A 16,824-nucleotide genomic window follows, 5' to 3' on the forward strand; every position below is an offset into this window, starting at 1 on the left:
CCCTGGTGCCCACGCTGCTCCAGAGGCCCCTCCCCAGCTCGCTCCGCCTGGCAACCTGCGTCCCCGGCGCCCTGAGGCAGGCCCTGCCCGGCCGCCTCTCCTCTGTGTCCTGGCTTCCATGGCAACCGCGGCGCGCGGCCATGGCGTCACCCCACCCTCCCTCCTCGTCGGGCTAAACCATTCGCTTCAGGAACCTTCACAGGGGGAGATGGAAATAAGGGAATTTAATAGAACGTCTGCGCGCTACTCTGACCCCGTTTTTCTACCTACCTTAAGTTATACACATCTTTTTTTCTCTTGCCAAATGTCCCTGCGAGTGTGGCGCCGTGTCTCACCTGCTCGGTTCGAACGCCTTCTTTTCCCAGGCCTGCGGATGGGTCGGCCCGCCAGGAAGGCTAGCGGTCTGCGCGGGTTGGCACAGATGCAGGGGAGCGCGCCCGACGTCGCGCTCAGGGGGCGGGGCCAACGCTCAGCGGGGCGGGGAGGTGGGCAAGATGGCTCCTGGCGAGTGATTCTGCCGGGATACCTCCGGCGACCGCTGAGACACCGGGACGGGGGGTGCTGCCCCCACTGCTGCCCTTCTTCCTCTCCCCCGCCCCCAGAGACCCCCTCCTTCCCTGCCTCCTACCTCGGTGGGGAGGGAGGGGAGGTGGGCCTGGTTCCTGGGACACCATGTCGGACTCAGAGGAGGAGAGCCAGGACCGGCAACTGAAAATCGTCGTGCTGGGGGACGGCACCTCCGGGAAGGTCAGTCCTCGAGCGGGCCCGCCGTGCCAGGCCTGCAGGAACCCCGGCCGGCCCTGGCGCCCCCCAGCCTCCTCCCCGCCCCCCCGGCGTCGCCTTATGTCCCCGAGCCCCGGGACGTCTGGGCTTGGGCCCGCGAGGTCGTGGCCTGGGGTTCGACACTAATAGGCGCTTGGTGAAGTCCGTCGAGAGCTGTCCAGCTCCTCTTAAATTAAAAAAAAAAAAGTCATTGCCTAACCCCTGCCTGGATCTCGAACTCCTACTTCTTTAAGACACGAGCCAGTATCGCCTCCCTGGGAAGCTTTGCAGCTTCTCGCCTCTGAGGACTGGCAAGGATCTGCCAAGGCATCTTACCTCTTTTTACTTTAGTCCAGGTCACACTTTGCTCCTTTCCCCCCGTTTACCGTTTCTGATGGCTCCACTGTACTGGGAGCTCGCAAGAACTTGACGCTGGAATCAGATTCCCTGGGTGAGAGAATTGGGGCTCCATCACTTACTCGTCGGATCATTGGAGGGCAAATTGCTATCCTGTTTGTACTTCATCTGTAAGATGGGTATATTGATAGGGGTCTCCTCGAAGGGTGAAGTGTGCAAATCCACATTAAATATGAAAATCTACATAAAGCTTTCATAACATGGTGTGCACTCAGTAAATGTTAGTTGCAGTTTTAGAGCATCATACCTGTTCATCTCTGTTCCCAGCACAGCACCTGTCAACACAAACATTCATTCAACAAGTATCTATTGAACTCCTATTCTGGGTTGGATGCTGACGGCAGAGCTGCTAACATGACAGAGGGGATCATTGCCTTAAAGTCTGTCTTTCAGTGATAGTTGGTTGAATGAGTGAGAGTGAGTGCGTGAGAATATCTGGCAGCCAGTCCCCTTACCTCGTAGGCACAGGTCTTTAACCCAGGGTTGTGGAGCTCCTGAGATGGAATAAACATTGCCTGGTGCTTGCTCTTTGGAGATGGTCCATAAGATCTTAAAGGGTTCTTGATCCACGCCCCAAATAAGGTGAAGAGCTTCTGCCCGGCCAACCTTCACACCTGTCGCTCTTATCAATGGTGCCAACACTGTTTCTGGGAATATTGTTAGAGTTTGTCTCCATTCTTCTTCCATCCGCTTTCCCAACTAGAGGCTTCAGAAACGCTGGTTATTATTGTTACCAGTTTCCCGTCTTTGGCTTCACGTTTTCATGTTCCTGGTGTAGTTTGGACCCTGGTTCCTATGGTGACGACTGCTCGATACATCTTCCCTGGCAGTTGGCACTGCACAGCTGCTCCTGTCTTTCGTTCTGAGATTTGAGTTCCTAGGGTCCTGGGGTAAGGTGTCATTCATATGCAGGATTTGGAGGATTCTTGTTAATTTCTTTCTTGCCATCCCTGATATTTTGCTATTGATTTTTATTATTGAGGAAAAACAACTTAATGTGCTCTGATTACTTTTAAACATTTTGAGGAAGAAAAGAACTTGGGATCACTTTTCTTTATAAAGTATTAATTATATGACTTTTTGTACACTTGTAACAACTTTTTGAATGGATGAGTTGTTTTAAATGAATCAGCATTGTTTCTAACACCCTTATTCAGTAAAATTTTTAAGTTCTATTTTTATAGTTTTCTCATCATTCGTATTTTCTTTTGAATGTCTTCTAATTTTTCATTTCCTAAATCTTTTTATGGTCAACTCATAACTGAATTTATTTCCTGTTTAAAACTATAATGACTGTCTATAACACTAATACACGTATAAAAAGACACAAAAATTTTCCATTATCTTACATTCTGTCATAATTCTTTAAATTTTTGTTAATTTTTTCCCCAGTATTCATCCATTATCATACATGTATTTCTCTGCTGAAATTTGTTCATAATTTCTATCTAGGTTTTTCATCTAGCTTGTTATACATTTTCCTCTTGTTACTAATTTAGTGTGAATAATTATGATTTTTCATCTCTCAAAAATTTTATCTAGTGTACAACAAAGCGTACTTTTTTCCTTCTATATTATTGAATTAGGATTATCATTCTGCTTCAAAGGATAACAGTGATACTGTTTATGGCATTCTGATTTAGTCTTTGTCATCTTGACTAATCTATTTTAAAATTGTAAAGATTGTTTTCTGCCAGAAATATCTGGATACCAGCATCAGAAATCTAACCTTTTTTCATTATTCATATATCAGCTTTTGTTTTTTTCCATACCCTATTCAGTTTTCAGATTATTGCCGTATTATTGGCAGCTACCAACATTCCCATTCTATACTGTCCTTTTCTATTAAGAATTCAGCCTCTCTTTCATTCTTACTTGTATCCTGATTTAACTCCAGGCCATTTTTTCTAGTATCAGTTTTTCTTGCTAGTTCTAACTCAGGGCATTTTTATACACCCTTACAAAAGCAATAGAATATTGAGATGACCACTAACAGTTTATTCAAGAGAAATTTAGCTCCTCCTGCTATTAACATGTGTTTCTATTTCTTTCCTGTTTTGAGTCATACTTTGGATTTTATTATATACTTCTTAAGATTTTTTTTTTGAGGCAAAATATTCTTTTATGGTGTCTTTTCAGTATTAGTAAATGTAGTATGGTTAAAAATTGTTAGCAAAAGTTCACCAAACAAAAAAACTATAAAGAATCAGAAAAAAAAGAGTTACAGATATGAAAGATGGTTGTTCTCTTCATAATTGTTTAAAAAGGATATTTATACAATGACTTCTGAGAAATTATTGAATGAGAAAGATAGCGTAATATCTAGATAATTGAAGAGGATGTGCCTCCTTCCCACTGATTCAGTTGATTCTCTGATTAATTTTTATAGTGAGATGTCTGGAGATGACATAAGAACCCATTTTAATATTCTTTGTTTGCAATGACCTATACTTTTGACAGATTGTACTCTATTCCAATTGAAAATTCTAGCTTTATGTTTGCCTCAAAAGTGTGAGACTTTCAAAATCTAGAAGTCCGATTTTTAGGAAAAGAAACACTAAGCTGAAGTTACATGTGCCTTGAGCTTCTCTTAGATTTATGAGTGTTTCAGCCATCCATATATTAAACATTTTGAAATATCTGTAATAGTATAAGTAGTGTTAATTATTTTTCTCTAGAACTCTGAGCCTCTTCACAGATGATTTTGTGCTCTAAGTTAAATGAGCTCAATGGCATAAACAAGGCTAAATGAAAAAAGGATTTAAAAAAGAATGCTTACTTTTTTTTCCCCTAATCTCTTAGTTTTTATATTATCAAGGAAGCCAAATGAATTTTCATTTTGGTGTAGTGAGTTTATTTCTCAGAGTCTAGCAGAACATCTTTCTTATGGTACTCAATAAATATTTGACCAAATATTTTAGTGATTTCTTACAAATGCTGAGTATTTAAATATTAAAAGAATTGGAGTTAGTGTGTGCAGATTTCCATTTATATGAAAAATATGGTTCTTACGTCAAAAGAATTTTAGGTCTTTTTGTTTAAAGGAATTGAAGTTTGGCCAAGTTTTCTTTTGCACTACTGTACTTATGTTGTAATTAATTATAGTAAGCTATCTTGGAAATTTTATCTTAGTTTTCATTATTTAGGAATTGGCATCTAGTTTTAACTTCTGAAATAAGGAAGAGCTATTTTTCCTTAACTTTAGGAATCTGTCTTGAAGAGCATAAAAGCTTCGTGAAACTCCCTTTCTCTTCTTTTTGGGGAAGTCTACAAATAAATAAATAATACATTTAAAATGTTTAAGAAGCTTTTGAGTTATTGAGTTATTTCAGTTGTTACTCGATTATTCTTTTGCTTTGGTGAGAAATGGTACCCTAAAGAAACTCTAGAGTTTTGAATGTAACTTAGAGTTGTTATTTAAAAAATGTAGATATATATTTGTTCTGGTTATAATATTCTTGTGACTTTTAAGCTTTATGGTTCTTGGATGGGATATATTTATTTTTGTCTGCTTAATATTAACATTAAAAATATCAACTTCTTAATTTAAAAGATAAATATTATCAGTCATTCTATAGAATCATTTTCATTTAACAAATTTTAAAAATAAATTTATTTATATTTTATTTTTGGCTGTGTTGGGTCTTTGTTGTGGTGCGGTGGCTTCTCTTGTTGCAGAGCACGGACTTTAGGTGCGTGGGCTCAGTAGTTGTGGCACGCGGGCTCTAGAGAGCAGGCTCAGTAGTTGTGGTGCACGGGCTTAGTTGCTCCATGGCATGTGGGATCTTCCTGGACCAGGGCTCGAACCCGTGTGCCCTGCACTGGCAGGCGGATTCCCAACCACTGCGCCACCAGGGAAGTACAACATTTTTAATATAGAGAAAAATTAGACATGTTTCTTGGGGGGGAAAAAAGAAAGGAAATTCTATAAACAGGTTTTCCTCTCCTTAATTAGTTCTACTTCTTATTGGCTGAGGGCACAAACGACTCAGATGTTTAACCTCAGAAATGAAACATCTCTGAAAGTTGTATTGAACTGATATATAGGGACATATAAGATTCAGATCTTTAATCATGTTGGTTTAGTTTTCTCTGTTGATAATTCTCAAATTCAAATTTCCAGCAAGGTGTAGGGAGCTTGACAATCAGGGGATTTAAAGAGATTTAGCTGATTAGTCTGTTGTTGCCACTGATAGCTGGTTGGCAAGTGAAATTTCCCTGGTGGAATGTTAAGTCCCTCTTCCCCTTGTAACTGATTAGAACTGCTTAAAGTTGCTTGATGGATTAATGGGAGTATAAATATTAAGATTACTTAATAAGATTTAGTAGTGATTTTATGTTTACATTTCTAAAACAAAGACATTAATTTTTATATTCTGTGCATCAATTTTTTTAGACCTCCTTAGCTACATGTTTTGCTCAAGAAACTTTTGGGAAACAGTACAAACAAACTATAGGACTGGATTTCTTTTTGAGAAGAATAACGTTGCCAGGTAAGAGACTAAAATGTCTTAACATAGAAAATTGTCCATATCTGACAATAAGAGACATAAGCAGAAATGTGTAAAATAAATTTTGGGGCTGTTTGTATGTGAAAATATATATAATCAGTAAATCTATCTTAGGGAGGTTAACTTTCATCAGCATCTACCATGAAGACATACTGTCCATGTGTGTAAGGAAAAAGTTTATATCCTCCCCACTCTCCTACTGTTTCTGACCACTGCATATTTTTTGAGGATAAACAATAGTTGCTTATAAAATTCTAAAGTTAAAAACAAAATCAAATGCCATGTAATTATCAACAGGTATTGTATGAACTAAATGTGAGAAGACTGGAAAGGATTATTTTTTTAAATATTATTTTGATTAACCTCTGCTTTACTTTTTTGTTTGAGAGAAAGTTGGAACAGAAGTATAATGTAGCTATGGAACTTCTGTGCTCTAATATGTGAATGCTGTTTTATGCAAGGCAGCATGAAATTGCTGGCATTTAATAGACCACTAAAATTTAGGGTCCCTAGGCACTCATAAAAATACAGTTTGAGCATTCAAGATGTTTCAGTTCACCATGCAAAGAAACTATTTAGATGCCAGTTGCAGCACATTTTGTGGGAAATACAGGGAAATAATAACAAAAAAAGAGTGGTTTCTGTTTTAAGTTAGTTTCTGAACAATTGGGGCTTTAAAATGCTCTGTCTATTCACTTGTGCTTAAATTATGTGTTTAAAGTATTTTATTAAAAGCAGTTTATCTTGATTGACTTCGTAAACGAGTCTATCTTTCTCCTCTCTGAGGAAACACATTTGAATAAAAACAGTTGCAAGTGTAGTGTCAGATTCATATACTGGAACGTGAGTGATATAGTGGGAAGCAGTTTAATAAATTATAATATTTTTGAAATATGTTAACCTCTCAAATACTCCATCTATCAGGCAACTCTATGAATGTTTTAGAACAGCTAATGAAAACTCTTGGTAATTGAAGGTATTCTGCATATCTCACTAGTAATATACTCTCTTATATTTTGTGATGGTTGGTATTTGGCTACCAATGAAAAATAAATTAGAAGATATAGCTTGAGAAAAGAATTCCAGTTTGCCATTACTAAGTTATTCATAAAGAGGTTTAATGAGAAACGTGTATTTTGTTTCATTTGTATTTTCTTTTGATGTATTCAAAACTGAAAATCTCATTTTTATTATTCTCACTCTTATGGATAGGTTAATACTGCTTTCAGAATATTTACAACAGTCACTAGTAGAATACATGTACAAATCACATAATATACATACTGAAAACTTATTTTGCAAGTTTTTTCAGAGATGCCAGTTGTACACAGAGAGCCTCAAAGTGTATTTAATTACTGACTGTTTTGTTTTTGATGCTAATTAGCAAAAGCACTAACTTTCTATATTATTAATATTGTTTAATTTTTCTGATTTTTCAGTTCAAAGACTTAAATAAAGGAGCAAGCATCTACTCAAACATTAGAAACATTTTAAGACTGGTTTTGGACATTTTATACATGTAATATATATGATAATTTCTGATTTTTTGCACAATACTATCGATTTTTAAATTTTGATGACTTTGTAAAAAATATTTGGTATTTTTGAAATCCAAATTTATAATATATTTTGGAGTTAGAAAGTACTTAGGTTAAAAGTAACATTAGGAAATATATACTCTTAATGAATATATATTTTAATTTTCCTGATTAAGGTTTTATTTTGATGGGCAGAGTTCCAGAAAAATATCTTTTTTTATAAAACGGCAGTTGGTTTTATTCTATTTAATTGACTCAAAATTGTGGTAGAAATTTCAGTAAGAAAAAATTGTTTTAATGTACCTTGATTTTATATTAATAGGTACATTAAGAAATAAGGTTAATAAATTAAAAGGTTTATAGTATACCCTTTATATACTTTAACTTTAATTCATTGTGTCCAAGGATTAATATTTGTATCATTTTCTAAAACATTACAGGCAGCATTAATTGAATTTATGGTACAGCAGCATAGGAGGCAAATATTTGTTAGTATTCTAGTAAGTCTTCTGTCCATTCAGATTGTTAGAGGTGTAATGCCTCCTGTTCATCTATTGACATTCTCTTCATGCAAGTTTTCAAGGTCATTACTCTGCAAATACTCATACATGTTAGTATATTTCATGATCTGGTATGCTGTATAGTCTGGATGCAACCACTGTGCAGATTTTACTGCTTAAAATAGTGTATCTGTTAGTCAGAGATTCTGCTGATAGAGCTTCTTAAGAGCCTTAGTCAAAATACTTTCAGGAAGCTTGTGGGTACAGTCAGTAAACAGTGTTCTACTGTGAAAAGGATTTCTAAGTCTTTAGTACAAGAAGTGGGCAGACTTGTGTTTTTAGTTCCATCTTGACTATGCAGCACTTTAAGTAAGGTTAACCAAGGCACCAAGTGTACTTTTACAAGGTCACTGTTGAATCCTCTTGGTGGCTTTGATTCATACCAAAAGCAACTTACCTGTATTTTGTCACCTCATTTATTTTTTTTTTTCCCTAGTTAAATGTCATTGCTTACAGAAGAGCAGGAATTTTCTAGTATTTTGCATTTGGGATTAGATTGCTGACAGTTTCCTCAACATTCTTTATTAGTTACAAATTTATATTAGATGGATTCTTGGTTTTTAAAAATTTTTCAATGTTGATTATTTGAAAATTCTTATATAGCTTTATAGGCATGTTATTTTGAAAATATACTGGAAGCCTTCATATGTTTTTGCTTGCAAAAACTAAAAGGTATGGGAACATATGTATATGTATAACTGATTCACTTTGTTATAAAGCAGAAACTAACACACCATTGTAAAGCAATTATACCCCAATAAAGATGTTAAAAAAAAAACCAAAAGGAATATTAATTTGAATTCTATATTATTTTGTTTCCCAAATAGGGAACTCCCATTTATTTTTATTTTTATGTGTTAATAAGCCTAAAATTCACATGTGGAAGTTAAAAATACTTTTCTAGATACATGAAATAACTATGAAGTTAATATCATTTGTTGAAGCTATAACGATAGCAAAAGTTTATTTTTTGGCTAGCATTGTGTATTAGTGGGTTATTAGTATTGCATAGCTATTTTTATCTGAGGCACTAGAGTATGTGTATTAAAGAAAAACAAGCCAAGAACAACAAACAGTGTTTATTTGGAAAAGTATGGATTTAAAAAATATCCTCAACACACAAATATAAACCTCTCAGGTGGGAGATAGTTATAAACGATTTAGAGTCAGTCTTGAAATGATGTAGTCAGAATTTGAAAACATGTAATGAAGATCATGTTTCTAAAGTTACAGATAGGATAGGATCTAAATATCATAACTAAATATCAGAACTTAAAGGAAAAAAGCTTCATATTTCTTGATATGAAGTTAAGTGATAGGATTTATTGACCTTGAAGAAAATGGGATTAAATGCCCTTTATTAAGTGTTGCCTAAAATCTTACTTAAAGAAGTAAATATTGTTGAATACTGTTTTTTTAAGTAAACAAATAACAAGAATTTTGAGAGTAAAATGAACAGAGTACTGCCTGTTTATCTAGGGGCTTCTGAAACTATTTGATATACTTATAGTGTTGACTAGCCCCTTCTCACCTGCTTAATTTGAGACAGCGTTGTAGGAGAATGAATTTTGAGTATCGAAAAATTTAGATTTTTAAGATACTGGGTTTACACAAGTTGTTGGGTAAGTCTTAGTCTGTGACATTTTGGTTTTTTTATTCATAGACCTTTAAGAACATTCGGTCATTACTCTGTGAGCGTTGAAAGTGTGTATATTTGGGAATGATGATGGGTAATGAACTTTAGTAGCTCTCATTAATGCTAATGGAAGTTGCTCATGTAAATCCTCTGCAGGTTGGCAGATGAAACAGACCTACATCCAAATAACGGAAAGATTGTAATACAGACCCAACAAGACTTAGAGTTAAGGGTAAAACTTGGCTGGTTAATCCAGTGTCGTACTTTCTTTTCAGTTGCAACGTTGAATGGTGTGACTAACATTCTCCAGTTTTAGTGTTTTGCATTGGCATAAAAATGCATATCTATATAATCCTTTTCTGGTTTGTATTTGAAGTGAGACTAGTTTCTTAGTGTCTAAGTTTTTGAGTTTTCCTGATTTGCAAATCATTCAGAAAGATACATTTTTGGTGTGGGAGCTCATTTTGAAGATACTAGTTGAGATTTTGTCTGCCTTTAGAGAAAGCTGCATAATTTTATTAGGAGAAATAGTTTGAAATGTTAAACTGTAAAGCGTATCGAACTTGATCTTTAAATTGTGTAATTGCATTGATAATAGAGAATAGCATAATTTTTTTAACAAGTAAATATTTTGCAAAATGGACAAAAGAATTTTAAAGATTGCCCTTTAGTATTTTAGAATGCTTTTATATGTTTGTATGAGGAAGAGATTTGTTAGACTATTTTATGAGGGCTTTGAAGCACATATTATAATTTGTTTCAGTGGAATGCTTTGAACAGGTATAAATGCATCATAATATTTAGTGATATACTGGGTATGTAACCTACATCAGTTCTGAAGAGGGCTGTCAAAATGTTCATATTTTATAGGTTAAATTTCAAAACATATAATTTTAAAATTATGTTCACTATTGTATATAGTAGCTGACATTCAAATTTAAAAATTCATTGAAGTTGAAACTGTGGGACCATTTTTGTAGTCTATTAGTAATCTGTGAGTTTTAGAACCTATGGCGTTTAGAACTTACAGGAAAATTCATTATGTGCAATAAGGTACATTAGTATATAAAGTTCACTTTTAATTTTTTTTTTTTTTTTGCGGTATGCGGGCCTCTCACTGCTGCGGCCCCTCCCACTGCGGAGCACAGACTCCGGACACGCAGGCCCGGCGGCCATGGCTCACGGGCCCAGCCGCTCCGCGGCACGTGGTATCCTCCCGGACCGGGGCACGAACCCGTGTCCCCTGCATCGGCAGGCAGACTCTCAACCACTGCGCCACCAGGGAAGCCCACTTTTAATTTTTAAACTATATATCTTATTCCACATATAAGTGCTTTATTTTATGCTCTGTTTAAGAAAAGAAATTCTTTAAGGTTTAAGAAGTTTGTGAATTAAAGCTTTTTTTATTTTCTTTTGTTTTGAAGGTGATTATAAATGTGGTTTCATGGAAATGGGGTAAAGTGTAAATCCAAATTTCCCACTGTTATCTCTTTTGACAACATTATTTCACAATTCCAAATATGTGAGCATGTGAACATGCAGAATAAAAGACAAATTAGGTTCAGAGTTTATCACTGTGACTTAATGTTCTGTGAAACTGTATTCAATTGTTATATTGTTCCTTAACTTTTTTTGTATTCTTAGTTTTATATTCATTTTTTTATACTCTAGGAAACTTGAATGTTACTCTTCAAGTTTGGGACATAGGAGGGCAGACAATAGGAGGCAAGATGTTGGATAAATATATCTATGGAGCACAGGTATGAAACAAATTGTATGATTATTCCAGTACTGAAGATACTCTCCTTACAAACACACAAGCAGGTACACACACACATACATGCTCTTTCTACCTTGATTTTTATCTGATATGTAAGGAGACTGATTTTACATTTGTGCTACTCCTTTGATTTCATCCTCCCCCAAAATCATGCTTGGAATGATTTGGGTCAGGGAACTGGATGACTCTAATAGCTTTCATATGCTACTTATATTACTAATATTATTGTCAGCAGTTGAATACATGCAGTGATAAATGATATTTTGATATTTAGTAACTGATTTGGTTCTATGGACTACTTACAGAATACATAAATTGAATGATAAATATTAGAGAGAAAAATTTAATTTCATTTTAAGTTGTAAGGACAAAAAGCATACATATATGCCTATATATTTTTGTGCCGTGAATTAGTGTATTAAATATTTATAGTTCTTCAGATTTAACAGATATATCAATATATTGTATCAGAAAACTAAATATGACTAATTATATATATGAAGCACATACAGCATTTTAACATGATAGTCATGTGTGGTGTCTTTTCAGAAGAAAATCTATATAGAGTAAGAAAACCACTTGAATGATTATATAACAAAAATTCTTTGGTACATTAGCTTATATAGACATAATTTATAAGTTTTAAAATTAAATTATACAAATAGAAAATATACATAGTAGTAATATACTTAACAAATTAATTATTGACATGCTGTTTATTTTTGCTTTTTCTTCTACTTTGAGTTAGTGTGTATCTTTCTTATGATCATGAGGTATTGGGGGGATAATATTCATAATCCTCACTTAGTTTTTTATTGGAGTTTGATATTTTAAGTTGAGAATCATAACTTGGTTATGTGGAGCTGGGTTGCTCATAAGAAATGAATCTAGAAGATGAAGACAGAATATTGAGCACTCTGCTGTATGAAGTTAGATACTTAACAAATACCATTGCCTTAATTTTGGATGGAAAATAGATTCTGAATTATAAAATATTCAGAGAAGGATGAGGCTCATATGGTTCTTAATCATGTATAAAGGCCCTAGGGTTTTGCTTTTTGCGTTTTGATATATAGATTTGGCTCTGAGAACCTTCTTTGCCTCTTCTTCTACGTTGTTCTTTGTCTCCTGGAAAATATTTCTGCTCACTTAACATTTTCACTTGTGACCATATGACTTAATATTTTATGACTGTTCATTTTTCTCTTAAAAAATATGTCTCAGATTTTTGTGTCTGGCTTTTTCATTGTTGTTTTTTCTGTTTTAAACTGATTATGTTTAAAGTAGATGTTAAGCTAAAGAAAAATTGCTGGACAGAGATTTGTGGGAAGCCACAGTCCTTGTTTCATTCACCTAGTTGGTACAATGGGATTTGAAAATAACAATCTCTTTCCTCTTTGCTCCATTAAAATCTATCTTCATGGACACATATTGGATTTTAAAAAAATGAAAACTAGATTAGTCAAGCTTCTAATGATATTTGACTCTGAATGTCAAATAGATTAGCTTTTTATGGTTTATAGATATATCTAAAATTAGTGGAGAATGGGAAGTTTTTATGCATTTCAGAGTAAATAATAATAAAACATTCAATTAATACATTTTTTTCACTTAAAAATTAGGGGAATGTAATGTTTATAGGTTAGACTCTTAATTTTACCTTACTTCAAATCATTAAAAAATTTTATTGTTTGATTTATAGAAAATTTAAATTTATTAATATTATAAAATTATTATATAAAAATTAATGTTGATATGACATTCACATAATATAAAATTAACAATTTTTAAAGTATATAACCAGTGGTATATAGTACATTCACAATGTTGTGTGACCATCCCCTCGAATCATTTCTTTAACGTGTATGTATTATGCTATCACATAGCTGCTTAAAGTCAGCAGACATTAATGGGCAAATTTGTAGAAATTTAAAAAATTTCCATCATTTTTGAGGATACTTGAGTTTAGTGAAATGTCTCTGTTCTTTTCTAATGTACTTCACATCTTGGGAGAAAGAGAATGTCACATGAGATTTCTATTTCGAAGGTACATGTTGATTTTTTTCTCTTTTGACAGTGTCTTACATTGTTTATACTTCACAATCTCTGTAAATCATATACCCTGTTTTATTAAAAAACAATGTAATAAAGTATTTCTAGGAATTTCATGAACATTTTCATGAAATCGTCCCAGGAAAGTAGGAATTTTGAGATGATAAAATGAGTTGTCATAAATTTTCTCTGCTTTCCAGAGATTCTAAATTAAATGCTATGTAAAATACAGTTAAGTACATTTGCCACTAGTTTCTTTTGTTAAAATACATGTAAATTTTTTACCCAGGCCAGAGAAGCTCAGACTACAGTTCACTACCATAAATTGGGAGAAACGTTACTTTAAAAAAAAACAGTGCTTTCATAAACATTTTAATAGCTTTTAATAATTTTATGTAATTACATAACTATTCTTCAAAGTAGATCTACACTGTTTCTAGAGTTGTTGTAGATGCTGTACATTGCCCATCTCATGAATACTTTGGATTTTTGTGCACATGCTACATGATAGAAATCTTTGAGAAATGTATGACAAGCTGTTTTGAGGACATCAGTATAATGTCTGATTTAGGATTTTGTTTTAGGTTCTCTAACTTATGTAATGTGTATGGAAAGAATTATCTTACACATATCTGGGCTATTAAGCTATGTGAATTCATTTTTCTAAAGCATTTCTTATCCAGGAAAAAGCTTATTTGTAGGCTGGAATTAACTTAGCTTCAAATAAAGCTGATTAATTTACCCTCTTCACTTTTTCCCCACCAGTTGCATTAAATTTTAGTGATAGTGTATTGAATAGTGTTGGTTGAAACAATATTGAATAGACACCGAAGAAAGAATTAGTGAGGTATTTTGTCAGAAACTAGTTCTAAGAATTGAAGTATGTCCCAGTTAAATTCCCAGAGTTTAAATTAACTTAAAATTTTCTAGGAGTCTTCAGAAAGATGTTATAGGCTATTTTTCATAGTGGTTACAAGCAAACACACAGTACATAGTGTTTAGTGCCCTGTAACCTGTGGCTAACAGAGGCTAATAACAAGCCTCAGAGAAGTACTGGATGTTTCATTTTTGTAGCTCTTTCAGTCCTGGAATCTAAGTGGTTTGCAAGCACTGCCCTACTGAGTATAAACTCAATGAAGTGTACTCATTTGTGAGGTAGAACATAACTACTATTGTGTACCAGTGCCCCACACAGATGAGCCACCCTGTTAACCACCAACAAAAGCATGTGGTGCCAGTATGACAACTGGGGAGAGAGCATATCTCAAAGTTGGACTCCCTGACTGTCTGGACTCTTGGACTCTCTGCTGTCTTTTACCATGAATTTTTTTCATTGGATATTTGTCAACTTATAACTTATTATATTTACAGACCTCTCTTGCATTAGTGCTCCTTCTTACAGGTTGTACTTACACAGCAAAGTACAGTATATGTTGTTATGACTATTGTATAATCTATATGATTTAATTCATTTCTATATATAATTAAAAACTAAAGTAGATTATTTGTTTTACAAATCAGGGAGAAAAAAATACCTGTATTTTGGAAATGGGTAACTTTCACTAAATTTTATGTACTGTATCTGTTAAATTTTAGAACTAAATTTTGAAATACCTTATAATACTGTTAAGTGTTGCCACAGTGTTTGTTCCTTCAAGACTGCTGTCAGTTATTCCTTTGAAAATGGTATCCATTTGGTTTACTGACTCATCATGCTTACTAGATATGGTGATAAGTGAAATACATGAAAACAAGCTACTATATAATATTATGTAATATTTACTAAAAGTCTTAAGGTTTATAAAGAGAAGGAGTGGTAATATCTTTTGGCAGTTGTGGGGGGGAGGTGGGGAAAGCAAAGTTAAGGCATAGAAGATGGAGGAAATTTTTGTGAAGAATTCGAAGATGTAGAAGGATTTATTAAACTTGAAGTCTCATTTCCAAAAGTCATGGCAGAAAGGTTTAGAAAGAGGAGCAGGTGGAGGGTAAATTAGGAAGAGGAAGCACAGGACAGTATGGGGATGAAGACACAGCAGAAGGATAAGTGGTGGATATGTGATAAAAGAGGGTATCAGGGACATGAAATATGGTGGTGGGTTTAGATGGCCACAAGATTGCCAAGAAACAGTTATTTCCAGCAGTTCCCCATAGATTCTTCTTAGACTTGAGTTGTTGCCAAGATGGTGTTGCATTTCCGAGGGAGTTGTACTTTCTGATAGTTTTTTGAAAGGAATCAGAAGAGAACTGGATTGATTGATGGGGTGAGAGGCTCAGAGGTTTGAGGGTACTTACATTATAGGCTCCCAAAGAGATGAGTACTTAGAGGGCTGGCTTTGGTGTGCTGAAGCTGGTGGGTAGAGTCCCTGGGAGTCCATGGCAGCTTGTATGAGTTTTGGTAGTTTGTGTGTTTCAAAGAAGTGGTTCATTTCATCTTTGTTTTCAAATTTTGGGCTATGGAGTTGTTCATATTATTCCTTCATTATTTTTTTAATGTCTGTGGGAATCAGTAGTCATGACCCCTCATTAATTTGTGCCTTCTCTTTCTTTATCTTTCTGTCTCTCTGACTCTGTCTCTGTCTCTCTTTTTGGCTAATCTGGCTAGAGGTTACCAACTTTTGGTTTTTATTAATTTTCTCTGTTGTTTTCCTCTTTCCAGTTTCATTGATCTCTGCTCTAATTTTTATTATTACTATTTTTTCTGCTTGCAGTAAGTTTAAATTGCTCTTCTTCTTCAGTTTTCTAAAGTGGAAGCTTAGATTTTTGATGTTTCTTCTCTTCTGATATATTCATTCAGTGCTCTGCATTTTCCTCAAAGTACTGTTTTTGCTGTATCTTCAAGTTTTGATAGGTTGTATTTTATTTAAGATATTTTAAACTTCTCTTGAGGCTTCTTTTTCGACCCAGGTGTTATTTAGAAGTATGTTGTTTAATTTCAAAATATTTTGAGTTTTTCCAGCTCTTTCTATTATTGATTTCTGATAATTCCATTGTAATCTAAGAACATGCTTGGTATGATTTCTCTTCTTATAAATTTGTGAAGGTGTGTTTTATGGTCCAGAATGTAGTCTATCTGGTGAATGTTTCATATGAGCTTGAGAAGAAGGTACATTTTAATGTTGTTGGATGGACTGTTTTATAAATGTCAATTAGATGAAGCTGATTGTTACTGCTCTTCAGGTCAACTTACTGATTTTCTGCTTGCTTGATACATCAATTAATGAAAAAGGGGTGTTGAAATCTCCAGCTATATTAGTGGATCTGTGGATTTTGAATTCCTTACAGTTCTATCAGTTTTGGGCTCCATATTTTGATACTCTGTTATTAAGTGTATATACACAAAGGATTGTTATGTTTTCTTGGAAAATTAACCCCTTTACCATTATGCCAATCTTTATGCCTCATGATTTCCCTTATTCTGAAATCTGCTTTGTCTGAAATTAATATAGCTACTCCAGTTTTCTTTTCATTTCTTTTAGCATGGTATTTCTTTATCCCTTAACTTTTAACCTGTGTCTTTATATTTAAAGCGTGTTTCCTGTAGGCAACATTTAGTTGAGTCTTGGTTTTT

The 16,824-nt window shown here is 34.5% G+C and overlaps 1 protein-coding gene across 3 annotated transcripts in view; it reads left to right on the top strand.

Moving 5' to 3' along the window:
* The first annotated feature begins 451 nt into the window (after positions 1 to 451).
* RAB28 (RAB28, member RAS oncogene family) overlaps positions 452 to 16,824 on the top strand; it is a 94,486-nt gene continuing 78,113 nt past the window's right edge. For all 3 annotated transcript variants that reach the window (XM_007446042.1, XM_007446041.1, XM_007446040.1), the window contains exons 1-3: positions 452 to 747; positions 5,576 to 5,672; positions 11,096 to 11,184. In XM_007446042.1, the coding sequence (XP_007446104.1) occupies positions 673 to 747; positions 5,576 to 5,672; positions 11,096 to 11,184 (261 nt within the window). In that variant the 5' untranslated portion in view covers positions 452 to 672. The remainder of the gene's footprint in view (positions 748 to 5,575; positions 5,673 to 11,095; positions 11,185 to 16,824) is intronic.

This window comes from Lipotes vexillifer, unplaced genomic scaffold (assembly GCF_000442215.2).
Source record: "Lipotes vexillifer unplaced genomic scaffold, Lipotes_vexillifer_v1.1 scaffold1469, whole genome shotgun sequence".
Taxonomy (NCBI): domain Eukaryota; kingdom Metazoa; phylum Chordata; class Mammalia; order Artiodactyla; family Lipotidae; genus Lipotes; species Lipotes vexillifer.